Raw genomic sequence first — 19,548 nt, forward strand, 5'->3', positions numbered from 1 at the left:
TGCTCTGCTTTCAATCCGGCTCTCTAACTCACCTGGGAAATCAGCAGAAAATGGCCCAGGACTTGAGCCCCTGACACCCACTAGGAAGACCAGGATAGAGTCCTGGCTCCTGGCTTTGGTGTGGCTCAGGCAGAGCTACTGCAGTCTCTTCCTCTCCATCACTCTTTCAAGTAAAATAAATAAACTTGTACATATGTAGGACACACAGATGAAGCTCCTGGCTATTGGTTTTGTCCTGACCCAATTCTGGCTATGGCAAACACTGGGAAGTAAACCAACGAATGGAAGATCTCTCTCTGTCTCTCCCTCTCTATATATCTCTGCCTTTCAAATAAAATAAATTTTTTAAAAAATAAAAATAAATAAATGAATTTGTGGGTGGGCACTGTGGTGCAGTGGGTGTAGCAGGTTAAGCTGCCATCTGTAATGCTGGCATGCCAGATGATTCAAGTCCTGACTGTTCCACTTCCTATCCAGCTCCCTGCTAATGCTCCTGAGAAAGTAGTGGAGGACAGACTTTGTGCCTGGGCCCCTGCACTCACATGGGAGACCCAGATGAAGCTCCTGCCTCTTGCCTTCTACATAGCCCAGCCTCAGCTGTTTCAACCATTTCAGGAGTAAACTAGCGATGGAAGATCTCTCTCTCTCTCTCTCTCTCTCTGACTTCTTTCAAAATACAGAAAATAAATCTTTTTTAAAAAAAAAAGATGCTGTGCTGTGCGAGACACTGACATCCCATTGAGAAGGTATAGCTCAGGTCCCAGCTACTATGCTCCTGATCCAGCTCCCTGTGAATGTGCCTGGGAAACAGCAGATGATGGCCTAAGTACTTGAGCTCCTGCTAACTCCATCAGACACAGCTGGAGGTCCTGGCTCCTGGCTTCAGCATGGCCCGACTCCAGCAGCTGCAACCATTTGGGGAGTCAATCAGCAGTTGGGAGCTCTCTCTCTCCCCACTGCCAAATAAATAAATAAATCTTTAAAAGGTAAGCCGCCACCAATGATGTCACCCTCCCATATTGGAGTGCCTGTTCCAAGTTCCAGCTGTGCCTCTTCAAGTTCATCTCCCTGCTAGTAAGCCTGGGAAAGCAGCAGAGAAGATGGCACCAGTGCTTGGGATTCCACAATCTACATGGGAGACCCAGATGGAGTTCCAGGCTTCTGGCTTTGGTCGGGAAAGGCCATTTGAGGAGTGAACTGGTGGATGGAAGAGCTCTCTGTCTTCTGTCACTCTGCCTTTCAAATAAATAACATCTTTTTTTTTTTTTAAGTACACACAATTTAGGGAAGAAAAGTCTCTTTTCTGAAAAGATGTATCACCTAAAAATAAAAAGGCTAAGTACCTCAATGTTCATTAAAACTTTCACCCTATTTAACAACAGCAAGGTAGCTTTGACCTTGCTTCTCTCCCATCCTCTCCTTAGCACTGCCTTTCAAATTAATAAGCACATCTTTGGAAAAAAAAAAAAAACACACACACACACACACACACTCAAAAGATAAAAGAATTTAGGGACTGACATAAAAAAAACTCCAAAATAGTACATAAGAGAAAACTAATACTGAGACAAGGTATAGGATTGTTTTTGTATAAAAAGATGTGTGTTTGTGTATGCGAGTGCCTGAATGATTAAACAGCATTTCTCCCAGAAGAATCTGCAAGAAAAGGGTTGATAGGCATTACCTTCAGGAAGTTTCTGTAGTTTATTACGTCATTAGCACTTTTCAAATCTTATGCATGCATTATCTATTCATTTTTAAAATGTCATCAGGATTTATCTCAAATGCTAAAAATGAGCCATTTTTCCTTTTCCTTATTAAGAAAAAAATGATATTTTTATATCTACCACATATCAGGTCTCTAAAATACACATTGTAGTAAATACAGTGTTACAATTTTTAAAGGACTCAGCCATATTAAAATACAAATCTCCGTAATTAGAAAAAGAATAGGGGACTGGCATTGTGGCATAGCAGGTAAAGCCACTGCCTACAATGCCAGCATCCCACACAGGTGCCAGTTCATGTCCCAGCTGCTCCACTTCCATTCCAGCTCCCAGCTAACAGTCAGGGAATAGCAGTGGAAGATGGCCCAAGTATCTGGGCCCCTGCCACCAACATGGAAGATCCCATGAAGCTCCTGGTTCCTGGCTTTGAGCTGGCTCTGCCCTGGCGGTTGTATCATTTGGGAAGAGATCCAGCAGATGGAAGTTATCTTTCTATTTCTCTGTAACTCTGACTTTCAAGTAAATAAATAAATCTATAAAAAGAAAAAAATAGGAACATAAAGCATGACTGTGGCTTCAATTAAGAGACTTAGGCAAGCTGGGTTCTGTGCACTAAAATAGGCAAAGAGGCCGGCGCCGTGGCTCACTAGGCTAATCCTCCGCCTAGCAGCGCCAGCACACTGGGTTCTAGTCCCGGTCGGGGCACCGGATTCTGTCCCGGTTGCCCCTCTTCCAGGCCAGCTCTCTGCTGTGGCCAGGGAGTGCAGGGGAGGATGGCCCAAGTGCTTGGGCCCTGCACCCCATGGGAGACCAGGAGAAGCACCTGGCTCCTGCCATCAGATCAGCGCGGTGCGCTGGCCGCAGCGCACCAGCCGCAGCGGCCACTGGAGGGTGAACCAACGGCAAAGGAAGACCTTTCTCTCTGTCTCTCTCCCTCACTGTCTACTCTGTCAAAAATTTAAAAAAATAAAATAAAATAAAATAAAATAGGCAAAGATACCAGTAGTTTGATTCCTGCAGAGGTTCTTTTTGAAGATTTTTTTACTTATTTGAAAGGCAGAATTGAGGGGCCAGTATTGTGGCATAGCAGGTAAAGCTGCAGCCTGCAGTACCGGCATCCCATATGGACGCCAGTTCAAGTCTCGGCTGCTCTACTTCCGATCCAGGTCTCTGCTATGACCTGGGAAGGCAGTAGAGGGTGGCCCAAATGCTTGGACCCCTACACTCGCGCGGGAGACCTGGAGGAAGCACCTGGCTCCTGGCTTCAGATTGGACCAGCTGCAGCCACTGCTGCCATTTGCAGAGTGAACCAGCAGATGGAAGACCTCTGTCTCTGTCTCTACCTCTCTGTAGCGCTGCCTTTCAAATAAATCTTTTTTAAAAAGGGCAGAGTTGGGATCTTCCATTTGCTGGTTCACTCCTCAAATGGCCACAACAGCTGGGGCTGAGCCAGGACTAAGCCAGAAGCCCAGAACACTCCCAGGTGGGTGGCAGGGACCTGAGCCCTCAGATCATCTTCTACTGCTTTCCCAGGTGCATTAGAGGGAAACTGGGTTAGAAGTGAATCAGCCAGTACTTAAACTGTGCTCATATGGGATACCAGTGAGGCAGGCAGCAGCTTAACCCACTGTGCCACAAAGCTGGCCCCAAGGGTTTCTAAACCAAATGACCAAATGTGCTCCAAAAAAATCAAATAAAGCCACACTGTGGTATAGCGGGTAAAGCCATTGCCTACAGTGCTGGCATCCCACATGCATGCCGGTTCAAGTCCCAGCTCTACTTCTGATCCAGCTCTCTGCTATGGCCTGGGAAAGCAGAAGATGGCCCAAGTCCTTGGGCCCTGGCACCCACGTAGGAGACCTGGAAGAAGCTCTTGGCTCCTGGCTTCGGATCAGCATAGCTCTGGCCATTGCTGCCAATTGGTGAGTGAACCAGTGGATGAAGACCCCCCTCTCTCTCTCTCTCTCTGCCTCTCCTTCTCTCTGTTTAACTCTTTCAAATAAATAAATTAATCTTAAAAAAAAAAATCAAAAAAAGTCTTCATCAATGGTAGAAACAAAGAGAAATAAAGATTTACTAGCCAAGTGAAAGCTAACAGCTAGGGCTGGTGTTGTTCCATGGCAGGTAAGGCCACCACCTGCAATGCCGGTATTCCCTAAGGGCACCAGTTCAAGTCCTGGCTGCTCCACCTCCAATCCAGATTCCCATTAATGGCCCGGGAAAAGCAGCAGAAAATGGCCCAAGTGTCTGGGCCCCTGCCATCAATGTGGGAGATGCAGAAGAAGCTCCTGGCTTTAGGTTGGCCCAGCCTCAGACACTGCAGCCATGTTGGGGGTGTACCAGCAGATGGAACTCGTAGCTCTGGCTTTCAAATAAATAAATAAAAGAAAAGAAGGAGGAAGAGGAGGAGGAGGAAGGAAGAAGAAGAAAGAAAGCTAACAGCTAAGGTGGCAAGAGAAAACATCTTCATATCAGACCTGCACTCATTTATGCACTGGCTTGGTAATGAAATCTACAAAATTGCTAATACCAATCCAGTCTACTGTATAAATTCTAGTCCAAGGGACCCAAAACACCAAGCAAAACAAGACTACCAAGCAAAGGACAACTTGGGTGGAGAAGGAAAGAATAGTACATCTCACTCCAAAATTAGCCTGCAAAATAAAATGCTATAAAGCTCAAGAACAAAGTAAGAAATATATGCAGTAATGTTAGTAATCCTCTTGATGAAATAAACATTGGGGCCGATGCTCTGATACAGCAGTTTAAAGCCACTGCCTGCAGTGCCAGCATCCCATATGGGCGCCAGTTTGAGTCTTGGCTGCTCTACTTCCAATCCAGCTCTCTGCCATGACCTGGGAAGGCAGTAGAGGGTGGCCCAAGTGCTTGGACCCCTACACTCACGTGGGGGACCTGGAGGAAGCGCCTGGCTCCTGGCTTCAGAATGGACCAGCTCTGGCCATTCCGACCATTTGCAGAGTCAACCAGCAGATGGAAGATCTCTCTCTCTCTACCTCTGCCTCTCTATAGCTCAACCTTTCAAATAAAGAAATAGATCTTAAAAAAAAAAAAAAAATTAGCTTCCCTAGGCTGGCATTCAGTACAGCCACTTATGTTAACTGTTTTGTATACCCATATCCCATATTGGAGTGCCTGGTTCCAGTCCAGGTTCCTCCACTTATCCTGAGAGGTAGCAGATGATGGGTCAGAATTTTAGGTCCCTGAAAACCACATGGGAGACTCTAATGGAATTCTGGGCTCCTGGATTCAGCCTGGTCCAGCCCTGGCTACTGCAAACATTTGGGAAGTAAACCAGTGGTTAGATCTTTGTGTCTGACTCCCTACCTTACAAATAAAATGAAAATAGAAATTTTAAAAATAAGCCTCCCCATAACGAAGAATTAGCAAAATTTAATTACATATTTCAAATGTTACAGTGATCCAAACCATGAAACAAGTTAGTCTGTAATTTTTCTCTTTATCAAATGATAAATGGCTCTAAAACAAGTCACGACATAAATGTGTTTCTAGATATGTTAATAACAAACCCATGTTTTGACAGGTCAATGAACTACAACCTTCAAAGTCTTCAATAAAGGAAAAACATATGTTTAGCAACTTTTAAAATTCTCACCAGCTTGACTGGGCATTTGGTGCAGCATTTAAAATGCCACTCGAGATGCCTACACTCATGTCAGAATCCCTGGTTTCCAATGTGGGCTCTGCTCTTAATTTCAGCTTCACTAATACACTCTCTGGGGGCTAGAAACGGATGGCTCAAGTTCTTGGGTCCTTGCCACCCATGTGGGAGAACTGGATTGAGTTCCTAAGTCCTAGCTTCAGTTTGTTCAGCCCTGGCTGGCTGTTGTGGGCGTTTGGGAAATTAACCAGCAGATGAAAGATCTGTTTTTCCCTCTATCTCTCTTTGACTTTCAAATAAGAAAATAATTTTTATTTTCATTAACTTAGAATAAGCAAAGCTTTACAGTCAGAAAGATTTGGAACTACAGAACCAATCACCTGCATTAATATTCCACCAACAGGAGCCGGCGCTGTGGCATAACAGGTTAAGGCCCTAGCCTGAAGTGCCGGCATCCCACATAGGTGCTGGTTCTAGTCCCAGCTGCTCCTCTTTCGATTCAGCTCTCTGCTATGGCCTGGGAAAGCAGTAGGAGATGGTCCAAGTCCTTGGGCCCCTGCACTCACGTGGGAGACCCAGAGGAAGCTCCTGGTTCCGCCATTGTGGCTATCTGGGGAGTAAACCAGTGGATGGAAGACCTCTCTGTCTCTACCTCTCTAACTCTTTCAAAAAAATAAATAAATAAAAGAAATATTAAAAAAAAATATTCTAGCAACAGTTCTTGGAGTGCTCCCACACTTCACAGATGTTGCAGTGTCCCAGTTGTTCCACTCTAATTCTCATTTACCTAAAGCCAACCCAGATCCCTAAAATGATGTCAAGTAAGCCAAAGAAATGCAGTCAGAACAAACAGGATGTGGAAAGAATCCTCAGAAATACATAAAAACTTCTTTTCTATGTCTTATAGGTATAAGTTAGTGAAGGGGATATTTGGGATTTTTTTTTTTCCAGAAGATTCCTTTCTTCTTTCTTTCCTTTCCTTCCTTCCTCCCTCCCTTTCTCCTAATTGGTGGACCCTGGGAAGCAGTGACTCAAGCAGTTGGCTTCCTCAGACCCATGTCAGAGACTTGGATTGAGTTCCTAGCTCAAGGCTTCTTCCCCACCATTGTAGGTATATGGGGAGTGAGCTACCACATGGAAACTCCCTTTCTTTCTCTCTCATAAATAATTAAGTATTTTATTGAAAAATATTGCAGATAAAAGTTAACATTTTATTAATCAGCCCAAGAGCTGCATCTATCAACTAGAATATGAATGAAATTAACCTAGGCGTTCAAAGAAAAGACTTTATTATATTTCACACAAAATTAATTCTTATAAAATATTTCTCTTCATTTTATTGAAGAGGAGATTAATCATGGAGCTTCATGACCCAAACCACAAAGAAAATAAATGATTTAGAACATATTTATACTATCACTAAATTACAAGGCAATTTCTGAAAGTCAAAAATTCTACTGATGATACCATATACACTTCTCTGACAGAAACAACATATTTAGCTGTAACAAGTCAAAATTTTCCAAGCAAAGACTTAAGAGATTCCTGAAATGCAATCCCTAAAGAATTTCTACATTTTCCAGGATATCTTCCTTTTCGTAATCCTAAAACAAGCATAAAATATTAAGAATACTAGAAATATTTAACACTGAGTCAGAAGTGGAGCAGCCAGGACTCGAACCAGCGCCCATATGGGATGCTGGTATTACAAAGCAGTGGCTTTACCTACAGCAGCACCGGCCCCTAGGTGACAGTTGATTAACAATCTGTCCTAATCCTAAAACATGGAACTTGATGTGACACATCAGGTTAGGCTGCCAAATGCAAGACCAGAATCCCATATGGGGTACTGGTTCAAGTACCATTATCTTAGCTTCCAATCCAGCTTCCTACTAATGCATCTGTGAAAGCAGCAGAAGATGCACCAAATACTTGGGTCCCCCACCCAAGTAGGAGACCCAGATGGAGTTCCAAGCTCCTAGTTTTGGCATCATGTAGCACCAGCCATTGTGGCCAAGTGAACCAGTAGATGGAAGAGCTCTCTTGTTTCTCCTTTGCAGGCACTCTTTCAAATAAACATGCAAATAAATCTTTTAAAAACTATTATGGGGCTATACTGTGGCACAACAGGTAAAGCTGCCAACTGCAATACCAGCATCCCATATAGGCGCCAGTTCATGGTTAGCTGCTCCACTTCTGATCCAGCTCCCTGCTAATGGCCTGGGAAAAGTAGCAGAAGACAGCCCAAGTGGTTGGACTCCTGCCAGCCATGCTGGAGAACAAAATGAAACCCCTGGCTCCTGGCTTACGCCTGGCCCAACCTGGGCCACTGTGGCCATCTGGGGAGTGAACCAATTAGATGCAAGACATATCTCTCTCTTTCTCTCTCCCTCACTCCCTCCTTCTCTGCCACTCCTTCTCTGTAACTCTTCTTTTTTTTTTAAGATTCATAGATTATGCCAAAAGGGTGGGACTAAGGTTCTATTTTCTGCTTTTTTTAAAGATTTTATTTGGGGCTGGCACTGTGGCACAGCAGGTTAAAGCCCTGGCCTGAAGGGCCAGCATCCCATATGGGTGGCAGTTCTAGTCCCAGCTGCTCCTCTTCCCATCCAGCTCTCTGCTATGGCCCGGGAAAGCAGCAGAAGATGGCCCAAGTCCTTGGGCCCCCGCAACCTCGCGGGAGACCTGGAGGAAGCTCCTGGCTCCTGGCTCCTGATCGGCGCAGCTCCAGCCCTTGTGGCCACCTGGGGAGTAAACCAGCAGATGGAGGACCTCTCTCTCTGTCTCTACCTCTCTCTATAACTCTTTCAAATAAATAAAATGAAAAAAATCTTTAAAAAAAAAAAAAAAAGATTTATTTATTGGGGCCAGCACTGTGGTGTAGTGGGTAAAGACTTACTTATTTTATTTGAAAGTCAGAATTACACAGAGAGAGAAGGAGAGGCAGAGAGAGAGAGAGGGGTCTTCTATCTGCTGGTTCACTTCCCAAATGGCCGCAATGGCCAGAGCTGCGCCAATCCAAAGCCAGGAGCTTCTTCCAGGTCTTTCATGTAAGTAAGTACAGGGGCCCAAAGACTTGGGCCATCTTCTACTGCTTTCCCAGGCCATAGCAGAGAGCTGGATCGAAGAGGAGCAGCCGGGACTCGAACCAGCACCCATGTGGGATACCAGCACCACAGATGGCGGCCTCATCTGTTACGCCACAGTGCCAACCCCTCTCTGTAACATAACTACATAAAAACAAACAACTACATAAAATTTTTCTTATAAAGTTTCAAAAACTGGGGCTGACACTATGGTGTAGCAGGGAAAGCCACCACATGCAGTGCTGGATCCCATGTGGGTGCTGGTTCAAGTCCCAGCTACTTCACTTCTGATCCAGTTCCCTGATATGGCCTGAGAAAGCAGTAGAAGATGGTCCAAGTCCTTGGGTCTCTGCACCCACATGGGAGACCCAAAAGAAGTTCCTGACTCCTGGCTCCAGATCAGCCCAGCTCCAGCCATCAAGCCACCTGGAGTGAACCAGCAGATGGAAGATCTCTCTCTCTCTCTCTGCCTCTGCCTCACTATAACTCTGCCTTTCAAATGAATAAATAAATTTAAATATATATATGTATATCAAAAGCTAAAAAAAACCGTAAAACTGCTATTCCTAAAACATGCAGATTCTAAGTAAAAATCCACTAAGTAAAGATCACTCAGTAAAGACTTACCCAGGTTTCCTTGCTCGATTGTCAGCACAATCTCATCCATCACCACAGCCCTGAAGTCCAATTCCTCTTCACAACATTTAGCCTTCAATGCTCGTAAAATCTCTTTTTGGGGATAATCTTCCCTGATGCGACGATCCGTCAAAAACCACAACTTGGCAGCCACAGAGCTACACATCTTGATCTATTTGTTCTCCTTGTCTTGACTGTTTCCTCTTAAATGTAAGCTCTACATAAATGGAAGAGAAAATACACATAAGATAAACCAAGAAATGCATTCAACTTCAGATTTCACAACTGCGGTAAGTATATACTATATCTCTATAAACAGGAAAAAAAGAAGGGAATATATATGCCATGCCCTTTTCCCTCTCAAATTAAAAAGTTTAAATTCTAGAAATATGAAAATTAGCAACCTCTCCAGAAACAAAATTTATTCATTTTCATCTGGCAAAGCTGGCACTGCTATTCACCTTGCAGAAACTTTCAATATCATCCCTTATAATATATACTTTTATGTAATTACCTACTTTTCACTTTTTTATCCCCTCCCTTAAAAAGCAACCTCCTTTTGACATAAAATAGATGAAATTCTGGTCACTAACAATATATTCCCATCTTTTCCATCACTAGAAACTACAATTAAATATATTTTTCTGTGGCTGCATTTTTTAAAAAGATTTATTTATTTGAAATGCAAAGTTACAGATAAAGAGGGAGAGACAGAGAAAGAGAGGTCTTCCATCCACTGGCTCACCCCACAAATGGCTGCAGCAACCAGGCTTGTGCCAGGATGAAGCCAGGAACAAAGAGCTTCTTCTGGGTCTCCCACATGGGTGGCAGGGGCCCAAGCACTTAGGCCATCATCTGCTACTTGTCCAGGTGCATTAGCAGGGAGCTGGATTGAAAGTGGAACAGTGCTCATATGGGATGCCATCATTTTTTTAAAAACATATTTAGGGGCAGCACTGCAGCACAGCAGGTAAAGCTGTCACTGTACCCATGTGGGAGATCCAGAAGAAGCTCCTGGGTTAGGCTTCGGTCTGGCCCAGCTCTGGCCATTGTGGCCAAATAGGGACTGAACCAGCAGATGGAAGATCTGTCTCTCTCCCTCCCTCTCTCTCTCTCTGTAATTGCTTTTCAAATAAACACTAAAATCTTTTAGAAATTTTTTTCAATGAACCTTCTCCCATAAAACTTTTCTTGAAGAGATTTCATTTTTTACCACAGTTATGGAAAAGCTATAGAGCAAACCTGCCATTATTATCAAACTGTTTTGTTTTTTTTTTAACTTATTTTATTTATTTGAAAGGCAGTGAGACAAACAAGACAAGAGAGCTTCCATCATCTAGTTCCCTTCCCAAATGCTACAACATCCAATGCTCGGCCAGGCCAAAGCCAGGAACTGGTTTCTTAATCCAAATCTCCCATGTGGGTGGCAGGCACCCAATTACTTGTGCCATCACATGCTACCAGGATGTACAATTGCAAGAAGCCAGAACTGGGAACAGAACTAGATAGAACTCAAACCAAGGCTCTCCAATATGGGATGCACATGTCCCAAGCAGCATCTTAACCACACACTCACTCCAATAACTTTTTCTTACATGACGCCCTTCAGTCTCTTCCTCATGCACAATCACAGGGAAGGCCAGAGTGTGCCCAACCATGTATGAAACCCACACTTCGTAAAGTAGCAAACTCAATTATTAAAAAAAAAAAAAAAAAAAAAAGACTCATGTTCGAAGAGTCACAAAAGTTTCAATCATTATGTTTTTCCATACCAAATCTCTAGTTACCAGGGTTTTGTTTTTTTTTTTTTTTAAAGATTTATTTATTGGGGCCAGCACTACTGTGTAGTGGGTAAAGCCACTGCTTGCGGTGCCAACATCCTATGTGCACTGGTTCAAGACCTGGCTGCTCCACTTCCAATCCAACTCTCTGCTATGGCCTGGGGAAGCAGTAGAAGATGGCCCAAGTCCTTAGGCCCCTGCACCCATGTGGGAGACCTGGAAGAAACTCCTGGCTCCTGGCTTCAGATTAGTCCAGCTCTGGCCGTTGCAGCCATTTGGAGAGTGAACCTGTGGATGGAAGATCTCTCTCTCTCTCTCTCTTTGCTTCTGCCTCTCTGTAACTCTGCCTTTCAAATAAATAAATCAATCTTTTTTCAAAATGATATTTAAAAAAAAAAAAAGGTTTATTTATTTGAAAGGCAGAGTTACAGAAGGGGGTAGGGGAGATATGGTTCACTCTCCAAATGGCCACAAGGGTCAGGCTGAAGCCAAGAGCCTAGAACTTCATTGAGATCTTCCATGTGGGTACAGGGGCCCAAAGATTTAAGCCATCTTCTGCTGCTTTCCCAGATGCATTAGCAGGGAAGTGGATTGAAAGTGCAGCAGCTGGGACCCAAACCAGTGCCCAGATGGGATGCTGACATTGTTGCAGAGGGCAGTTTACCCCACTGTGTCACAACATCAATCTCCAGGTAACTCTTTTTTTTTTTTTTTTAGATTTATTTCTTTCTTTAAGATCCTGATTAATACTCATTGTCGTTCAACATCCTATCCAGACACATGTTACACAGAATTAGGTTGAGTTCACAGAATTAGGCCTAACATTTGACCCAGGAGTAGTCGCAGTACATATGACCAAAGGGCTTCAGACAAACCACACACTGCTGAAAGGCTATGTGGGAGTTTGGCACATACTCTGCTCTCTAGTCAGTCATAGGTTGGAAGCAGCAGGTGCATGAGTCCTGATTTCTTTGTAGATGGAATACTTAATCCTGGATGTCATAAAGCTAGCAGAGGTCAACAGTGCATCTTCCAGGGCTTGTGGTCCCCCAGCTCACTCTCAAGTCCTAGACAAGAAAGAGAGTATACTATACACTCTCTGCCTTCTGTACTCCAAACACTGTCTCCACATAATGCATGCATGAATAACATCTGAAGATTTGCTGTCAACATCTGACAGCTCAAGCAAGTCCTTTCAACTTGCTTCTTCACAGGAAAAAACCTCCTGACTCTGGACTGATCTTAAGTGATCTTATTTCTGGCATCCATATTATGCACATTTTCTTCTCTACAGTACTTTCCTGGATGCTGGATAAGATACACATATATGGTTGTGCTTTTCATTGAGCCAATCATAGAGTGAGGCAGGGCACAGAGATGAATGTTCACACATTGTTGCAGCACTGATACTGAGGACAATTTTGTGTTTCTACAGAGACAAGGGGCTAGTGCTATGGTTTAGCAAGCTAAGCTTCTGCATGTGGCTCCAGCCTCCGCCTATGGCTATTGGCTCCACTTGCAACACCTGTGGGTGCCATTTCATGTCCCAGCTGCTCCTCTTCTTATCCAGCTCTCTGCTATGGCCTGGAAAGGAGTGAAAGATGGCCCAAGTGCTTGGGTCCCTGTGCCCACGTGGGAGACCGGGAAGTGGCTCCTGGCTCCTGGCTTTGGATCAGCCAAGCTCCAGCTGCTGCGAGTGAACCAGCAGATGGAAGACCTTTCTCTCTCTCTCCCTCTGTAATTTACCTTTCAAATAAATAAATAAATTTTTTAAAAAGAGACAAACAGAAAAGACACACAGATGGGTATCACCCATCCGCTGTTCACTCCACAAATGCCCACAACTGCTGAGGATAGGCCAGACAAAAGACAGGAGCCAGGAACTCAATCTGAGTCTCTCATGTAGGTGGCAGAGATCCAAAGTACTTGAACCATCACCTGCTGCCTCCCAGGGTGTACACTATCAGGAAGCTGGAATTTACCACGGAGCCAGGACCTGAACCTCAGGCACTCTTATATGGGATGTGGGCAATCCCAAGCAGTGTCTTAACCACTATGCCAAATACCCTCCTCGCATTTTCTTTTTAATGGGCTCTAAATCCCTCTAATCTTGGTTTTTTTTTTTTTTTTTTTTTTAAGATTTATTTATTTATTTGAGAGGCAGATTTATAGACAGAGATGAAGAGACAGAGAGAAGTCATCCATCCACTGGTTCACTCCCCAAATGGCCACAACAGCCAGAGCTGGGCCAATTCAAACCCAGAAGCCAAGAGCTTCTTCTGAGTCTCCCACATGGGTGCAGGGGCCCAAGCACTTGGGCCATCCTCCACTGTTTTCCCAGGCCACAAGCAAGAGAGCTAGGTAAGAAGAGGAGTAGCCAGAACACAAACTGGTGCCCATATGGGATGCTGGCACTGCAGGCAGAAGTTTAACCTACCACCCCACAGTGTCTGTCCCTGATCTTTTCATCTGGGGGAGTTGAAGCAAAACTGGAGATTTCATCCTTTACTACAAATGCCCAAAATCTTTTTGGATGGATGCCTATACCTCTGGATATGGAATGGGAGGAATGCTCTCACCTTGCAGAAGCTGACTACGAGAAAGAGGTTTGTAATTACTGTTCCACTGTTGCAATTATTTTACAGTAAAACCTCACGAGACTTTTCATTCACTGTAATTTTACAGTCATCTTCAAAGACCAATGTATTACCAGGGAATGAAAGTCATAATGTTTGTCCAGTGATACACTTCCATTTCCAGGGGAGAACATCCAGCTACCTTTCCTCAATGCCTAGAGCAACAGAGTCTCTGCAGGGCTGCTGTTGCAGCAGCTGTACTCATCTTCTTATAACTGCTCCATCAGGATTCATATGTGAGACCCAGAAACATTAGGTAAAGATTGAGCTCAAAGAGGCTGTAGTCAACCACTCTTCTCCAGTTGCCAATGCCACACAGCCACCTCCTTCACTGCCCACAACCATGTCCTATCCTCAACAGAATTAAAATATCTATTTTTTCATCTGCTAACATCAAAGAAAAGAAAAAAAAAATGCTGACAAGAAGTCAAATATAAAAGTTCAAGTGATACTATTTTAAGATAGGAAAGAACTTCCTATCAAATAAAATGGTTACTTTTTTTCTAGCAATTAATGAAGTAGTTGTGATTACCTAATAAAGTATTTAAGAAAATGTTCTCTAGTGGTGTAAGAGAAATGTAGCATTTGCAAATGCCTCTCTCTCTATATATACACATACATGTTTATGTTCTTATTTATATATACTTATTATATAAAATATATGCACATATAAATTTGTATGTGTATAGTACTTCCTTTCTTAAGATGAAAACTCAGGTCAATTAATTCCTATTCTCCTTTATTTTCTCGAGTATCAATAAAAATAATATATAAATAACAGATACCAAGTTAAAACTTCTGGCAAAAAAAGGAAGCTTTGAAATAAAGAGTCCCTGGGCCAGAGCTGTCGCGCTGCTGCTTAAGACCCTGCCTGTGGGGCCAGCGCTGTGGTGCAGTAGGTTAAATCCCCGGTTTGCAGTGTCGGCATCCAATATGGGCACCAGTTCGTGTCTGGCTGCTCCACTTCTTGATCCAGCTCTCTGCTATGGCCTGGGAAAGCAGTAGAAGATGGCCCATTTTACATTTCAGGTTTTAGCCAAAGATCCGTTTTATGACGTTTTCCCCCTCAGTAAGTCCTCATACCTCCAACTCATTTCAACCCACAAAACAAAACACAATTTGGAATAGGCATGAAATTTTATGTTTCTCTTACACAAAAGTCATTATCAGTAGATCTGAATTATTGTTAGAAATCAGAAAGGGGAGGAGTTGGCACTGTGGTTTGGCAGGTAGGGCCGTGGCCTGCAGTGCCTACACCCATATGGGCAACAGTTTGGGTCCCAGCTGCTCCACTTCCAATCCAGCTCTCTGCTATGCCCTGGGAAGACACTGGAAGATGATCTGGGGTCCTTGGACCCCTGCATCCATGTGGGAGATCCAGAGGAGTTTCCCAGCTCCTGACTCTGGTTCGGCTCGGCTCCGGCAATTGTGGTCATATGAGGAGCGAACCAATAGATAGAGGACCTCTCTCTCTCTCTCTCTGCCTCTGGAACTCTGCATTTATTAAATAAAGCATTAAATAAATAAATTTAACTTAATTTAATAATAAATAAAATTTGGACGGCGCCGTGGCTTAACAGGCTAATCCTCTGCCTTGCGGCGCCGGCACACCAGGTTCTAGTCCCAGTCGGGGTGCCGGATTCTCTCCCGGTTGCCCCTCTTCCAGGCCAGCTCTCTGCTATGGCCCAGGAAGGCAGTGGAGGATGGCCCAAGTCCTTGGGCCCTGCACCCCATGGGAGACCAGGAGAAGCACCTGGCTCCTGCCTTCGGATCAGCGGGGTGCGCTGGCCGCAGCAGCCATTGGAGGGTGAACCAACGGCAAAAAGGAAGACCTTTCTCTCTGTCTCTCTCTCACTCTCCACTCTGTCAAAAAAATAAATTAATTAATTAAATTAAATAAAAATAAATGCATTAAATAAAGCTTAAAAAACAAAATCAGAAAGGGGAATAAGAGGCCGGCACCATGGTTTACTTGGCTAATCCTCCACCTGCGACGTCGGCACCCCAGTTTCTAGTCCCAGTTGGGGCGCCAGGTACTAGTCCTGGTTGCTCCTCTTCCAGTCCAGCTCTCTGCTGTGGCCCGGGAGGGCAGCGGAAGATGGCCCAAGTACTTGGGTCCCTGCACCTGCTTGGGAGACCAGGAGGAAATACCCGGCTCCTGGCTTCAGATTGGCACAGCGCTGGCCATGGCAGCCATTGGGGGAGTGAACCAATGGAAGGAAGACCTCTCTCTCTCTCTCTCTCTCAATGTCTATAACTCTACCTGTCAAATAAAAAAAAGGGGGGGGGGGGGATAAGTAGTAGAGGGATAAAAGCACTAACAAGGATAGAGAAAGGGAAAACTACCTTCTTGGGGTGGAGGATGACTTTTTGCAGCTCTTATTAAATGTACAATAATAAAAAGAAAATATCAAAGAGTGTCAGAAAAAACAAAATGATTAGGCATTAGCCCAGCTAATCCATCACCTATTAAGAAAGTTCATGAATAAATGAACAAAACAAAAAAGTTCCTTTGAAACTTACATAACTCCTTTATAACCTCATTGTCACTTAAAAATACTCAGTTTAAATGTTCTGAGTTCATCAAATGCCATTTCCCTTACCACATTAATTTGAAGGAACATGGAATGCTTTGAGCAGCAAGAGGCTAAATATTAATCAAAGATGACTTTCAGTAGTAATGTGACAATCACCACAGTCCTCTTCCTTATATACAAAAGTCCACCTCATAAACAGAGCAAATATGGCCGGCGCCGTGGCTTAACAGGCTAATCCTCCGCCTTGTGGCGCCAGCACACTGGGTTCTAGTCCCGGTTGGGGCGCCGGATTCTGTCCCGGTTGCCCCTCTTCCAGGCCAGCTCTCTGCTATGGCCCGGGAGTTTAGTGGAGGATGGCCCAAGTCCTTGGACCCTGCACCCGCATGGGAGATCAGGAGAAGCACCTGGTTCCTGGCTTCGGATCAGCGAGATGCGCCGGCCCCAGCGGCCATTGGAGGGTGACCCAACGGCAAAAAGGAAGACCTTTCTCTCTGTCTCTCTCTCTCTCACTATCCACTCTGCCTGTCAAAAAAAAAAAAAAAAAAAGAGCAAATATAATTTCTCAAGTTTTTGTTATTCATCTATAGCCTATAAATGTCTACAAAGAAACAGAAAAGGCAGAGCCAGTACTGTGGCAAATCAGGTTAAATCACGTCCTGCAGTCCTTGCATCCTATATAGGTGCTGGTTCAAGTCCCAGCTGCTCCACTTCCAATCCACCTCCCTGCTAATACACCTGAAAAGCAGTGGAAGATGGTCCAACTACTTGGGCCCCTGCCACCCATATGGGAGACAAGAAGAAACTCTTGGTTCCTAGCTTCCACCTGGCCCAGCCCTGGCTGCTGCAACCATTTGGAAAGTGAACCAGCGGATGGAAGATCTCTGTGTCCCAGTAACTCTGCCTTTCAATTAAATAAATAAATCTTAAAAAAGAAAAAAGAAAAGGCAACTAAGGTAAGAAAAGACAACATGTACCTGTACTTTCTACTCCATACAAAAATATACATGACAAATGCAAAACAATGCACACAGGTAAGAGGTTACAAAGATCTTCATTTACACTTCACAAACCACTTTCCATATATACACTTTCTCATTCAATTCATATAACATAGTAGTTATGTGAGGAACACGGGCATACATTATTTCTCATTTTAAAGAAAGACTTGCCCAAGATACCATGAGCCAGAATTGAGATGGTTATCTGATTTCTTTGTACTCTTTTCTTACTGTATATAAAGATCTAGATAAGTAAATTCACATTATCAGTGATTATATTAACAAATATACCATTAGACAACTTATTTCTACATATAATCCTCACGCTCATCTCTCTGAATCACTACTGTCATTTGGCAGTGAAGCTGTTGTAGACAGACAGGTTAGCTAATTTGTCCAAAGTCACAATCACAAAGTGGCAGGGACTTTAAATTCTACACATTCTATGCTGGAGATGGCCAGTTGTCTCCCAAGATCCATTTTCTAAGTCTTCTTTAGCACTAAGATATCTGACATTTGGCTGATCACAACATGCAGCTAAGACTATTCCCTAGGTTTCTTAGAGCTAAATTGGTCATAAAACTATTTCGGCCAGAGAACTAAGTGAAAGGTACTGTAATGCAACTTTCAGAAACCACACGTAAGAGTTATAGTCTTCCATGGCCTTTTTTTCATCCCGTTAGCTGGAATATGCTATGGCTGCAGCTGTAGCACCCATGTGGACTATAAGAACACAGTTCAAACCCTAGAAAAGGCACGGCTAGGGCCGGCGGGCGCTGTGGTGTAGCGGGTAAAGCCGCTGCCTGCGGTGCTGGCATCCCATATGGTGCCGGTTCGAGACCCAGCTGCTCCACTTCCCATCCAGCTCTCTGCTATGGCTCAAGTCCTTGGGCCCCTGCACCCACGTGGGAGACCTGAAAGAAGCTCCTGGCTCCTGGCTTCGAGTCAGCACAGCTCCAACCGTTGAGGCCATCTGGGGAGTGAACCAGCAGATGGAAGACCTCTCTCTCTCTGCCTCTCCTCTCTCTGTGTAACTGTGATCTTCAAGTAAAATAAATAAATCTTAAAAAAAAAAAAAAAAGGCATAGCTAGGCACTAGAAAGAACTTGAACTCCCAACTGTGTGGAACCACAGCCTATCTATCTGCATAACACTATGTGTACTCACTACCTACCTCTTCTGCATGAGAAAGAAATTACTATTTTATTTCATAACTGATATTTGGGGATTCTTTGTATTATGAGCCACTGAAACCTATCATAACAACTATACTGTTATCATACCTCACTAACAAATTTTCCAAGTCAGGAAAAGTGGTATTGAATGATTTTTCTTTACAGTTTAAGTGCTCGGACCCCTGTCACCCAAGATCTAAATGGAGTTCTAGGCTCCTTGTCAGCATGACCCAGTCCCGGTTGCTGTAGGCATTTGGGGAATGAATCACTGAATGGCTCTTCCTCTGTCATCCTACCTTTCAAATATATACATACTATAAAATTTTTAAAAAATATTCAATATACTGATAGAAGCTCCTGGCTCCTGGCTTCGGATCGGCACAGCTCCGGCCGTTGCGGCCAATTGAGGAGTGAACCATCAGATGGAAGACCTCTCTCTCTCTCTCTGCCTCTCCTCTCTCCGTGTAACTGACTTTCAAATAAAAATAAATAAATCTTTAAAAAAAAACTGCTCAAAGTCAAGAATTAGTCACAATCCCAGATACACTAAGAATCTAAGAAAACTAAGTACACAAGATTAAATATCCAGTTAAGTAATGCATAAAGTGCCTACGGTACACTCCACCTAAAGATACCATTATAAGGAGAACAAACAGACCCAGTATTCAGAGAGCTAAAAATAATGAAATATTAAAACACCATGAGTAAGAAATAATGCCCAATATAATTTATCATCATGGATAATGCAAATCAGAACTTCAATGAGAGATACTACCTCATACCCATTATGATAGCTACTACAAAAGAAAAGCATCAGAATATAGCAAGTGTTGACAAGGATGTAGATAAACAGGAATCTTTCTACACTGTTGGTGGGCATATAAAATGAGGTAGCCACTGTGGAAACAATATGACCATTCCCTAAAAAATTAAAGTTAATACCATGATCTAGCAATTCCATTTCTGAGTAAATACCTAAAAGAACTGAAAGCAGGGTCTCAAATAAATATTTATACACTGATGTTCATAGCAGCATTACAACAGCTACAATGTAGAAGCAATCCTAATGTCCACTGACAGATAAATGAGTAAGCAAAATGGGATACATACACACAAAATGGAATATTAATATTCAGCCTTAAAAATAAAATTCTGGGCCGGCGCCATGGCTCAACAGGCTAATCCTCTGCCTTGCGGCGCCGGCACACCGGGTTCTAGTCCCGGTCGGGGCACTGATCCTGTCCCGGTTGCCCCTCTTCCAGGCCAGCTCTCTGCTGTGGCCAGGGAGTGCAGTGGAGGATGGCCCAAGTTCTTGGGCCCTGCACCCCATGG

The 19,548-nt window shown here is 43.8% G+C and overlaps 1 protein-coding gene across 1 annotated transcript in view; it reads right to left on the minus strand.

Moving 5' to 3' along the window:
• RIMKLB (ribosomal modification protein rimK like family member B) overlaps positions 1-19,548 on the minus strand; it is a 74,893-nt gene that overhangs the window by 22,603 nt on the left and 32,742 nt on the right. The window contains exon 2 of the mRNA XM_062194654.1: positions 9,081-9,306. Coding sequence (XP_062050638.1) covers positions 9,081-9,255 — 175 coding nt within the window. The 5' untranslated portion in view covers positions 9,256-9,306. The remainder of the gene's footprint in view (positions 1-9,080; positions 9,307-19,548) is intronic.

Source organism: Lepus europaeus, chromosome 6 (genome assembly GCF_033115175.1).
Source record: "Lepus europaeus isolate LE1 chromosome 6, mLepTim1.pri, whole genome shotgun sequence".
Classification (NCBI taxonomy): Eukaryota; Metazoa; Chordata; class Mammalia; order Lagomorpha; family Leporidae; genus Lepus; species Lepus europaeus.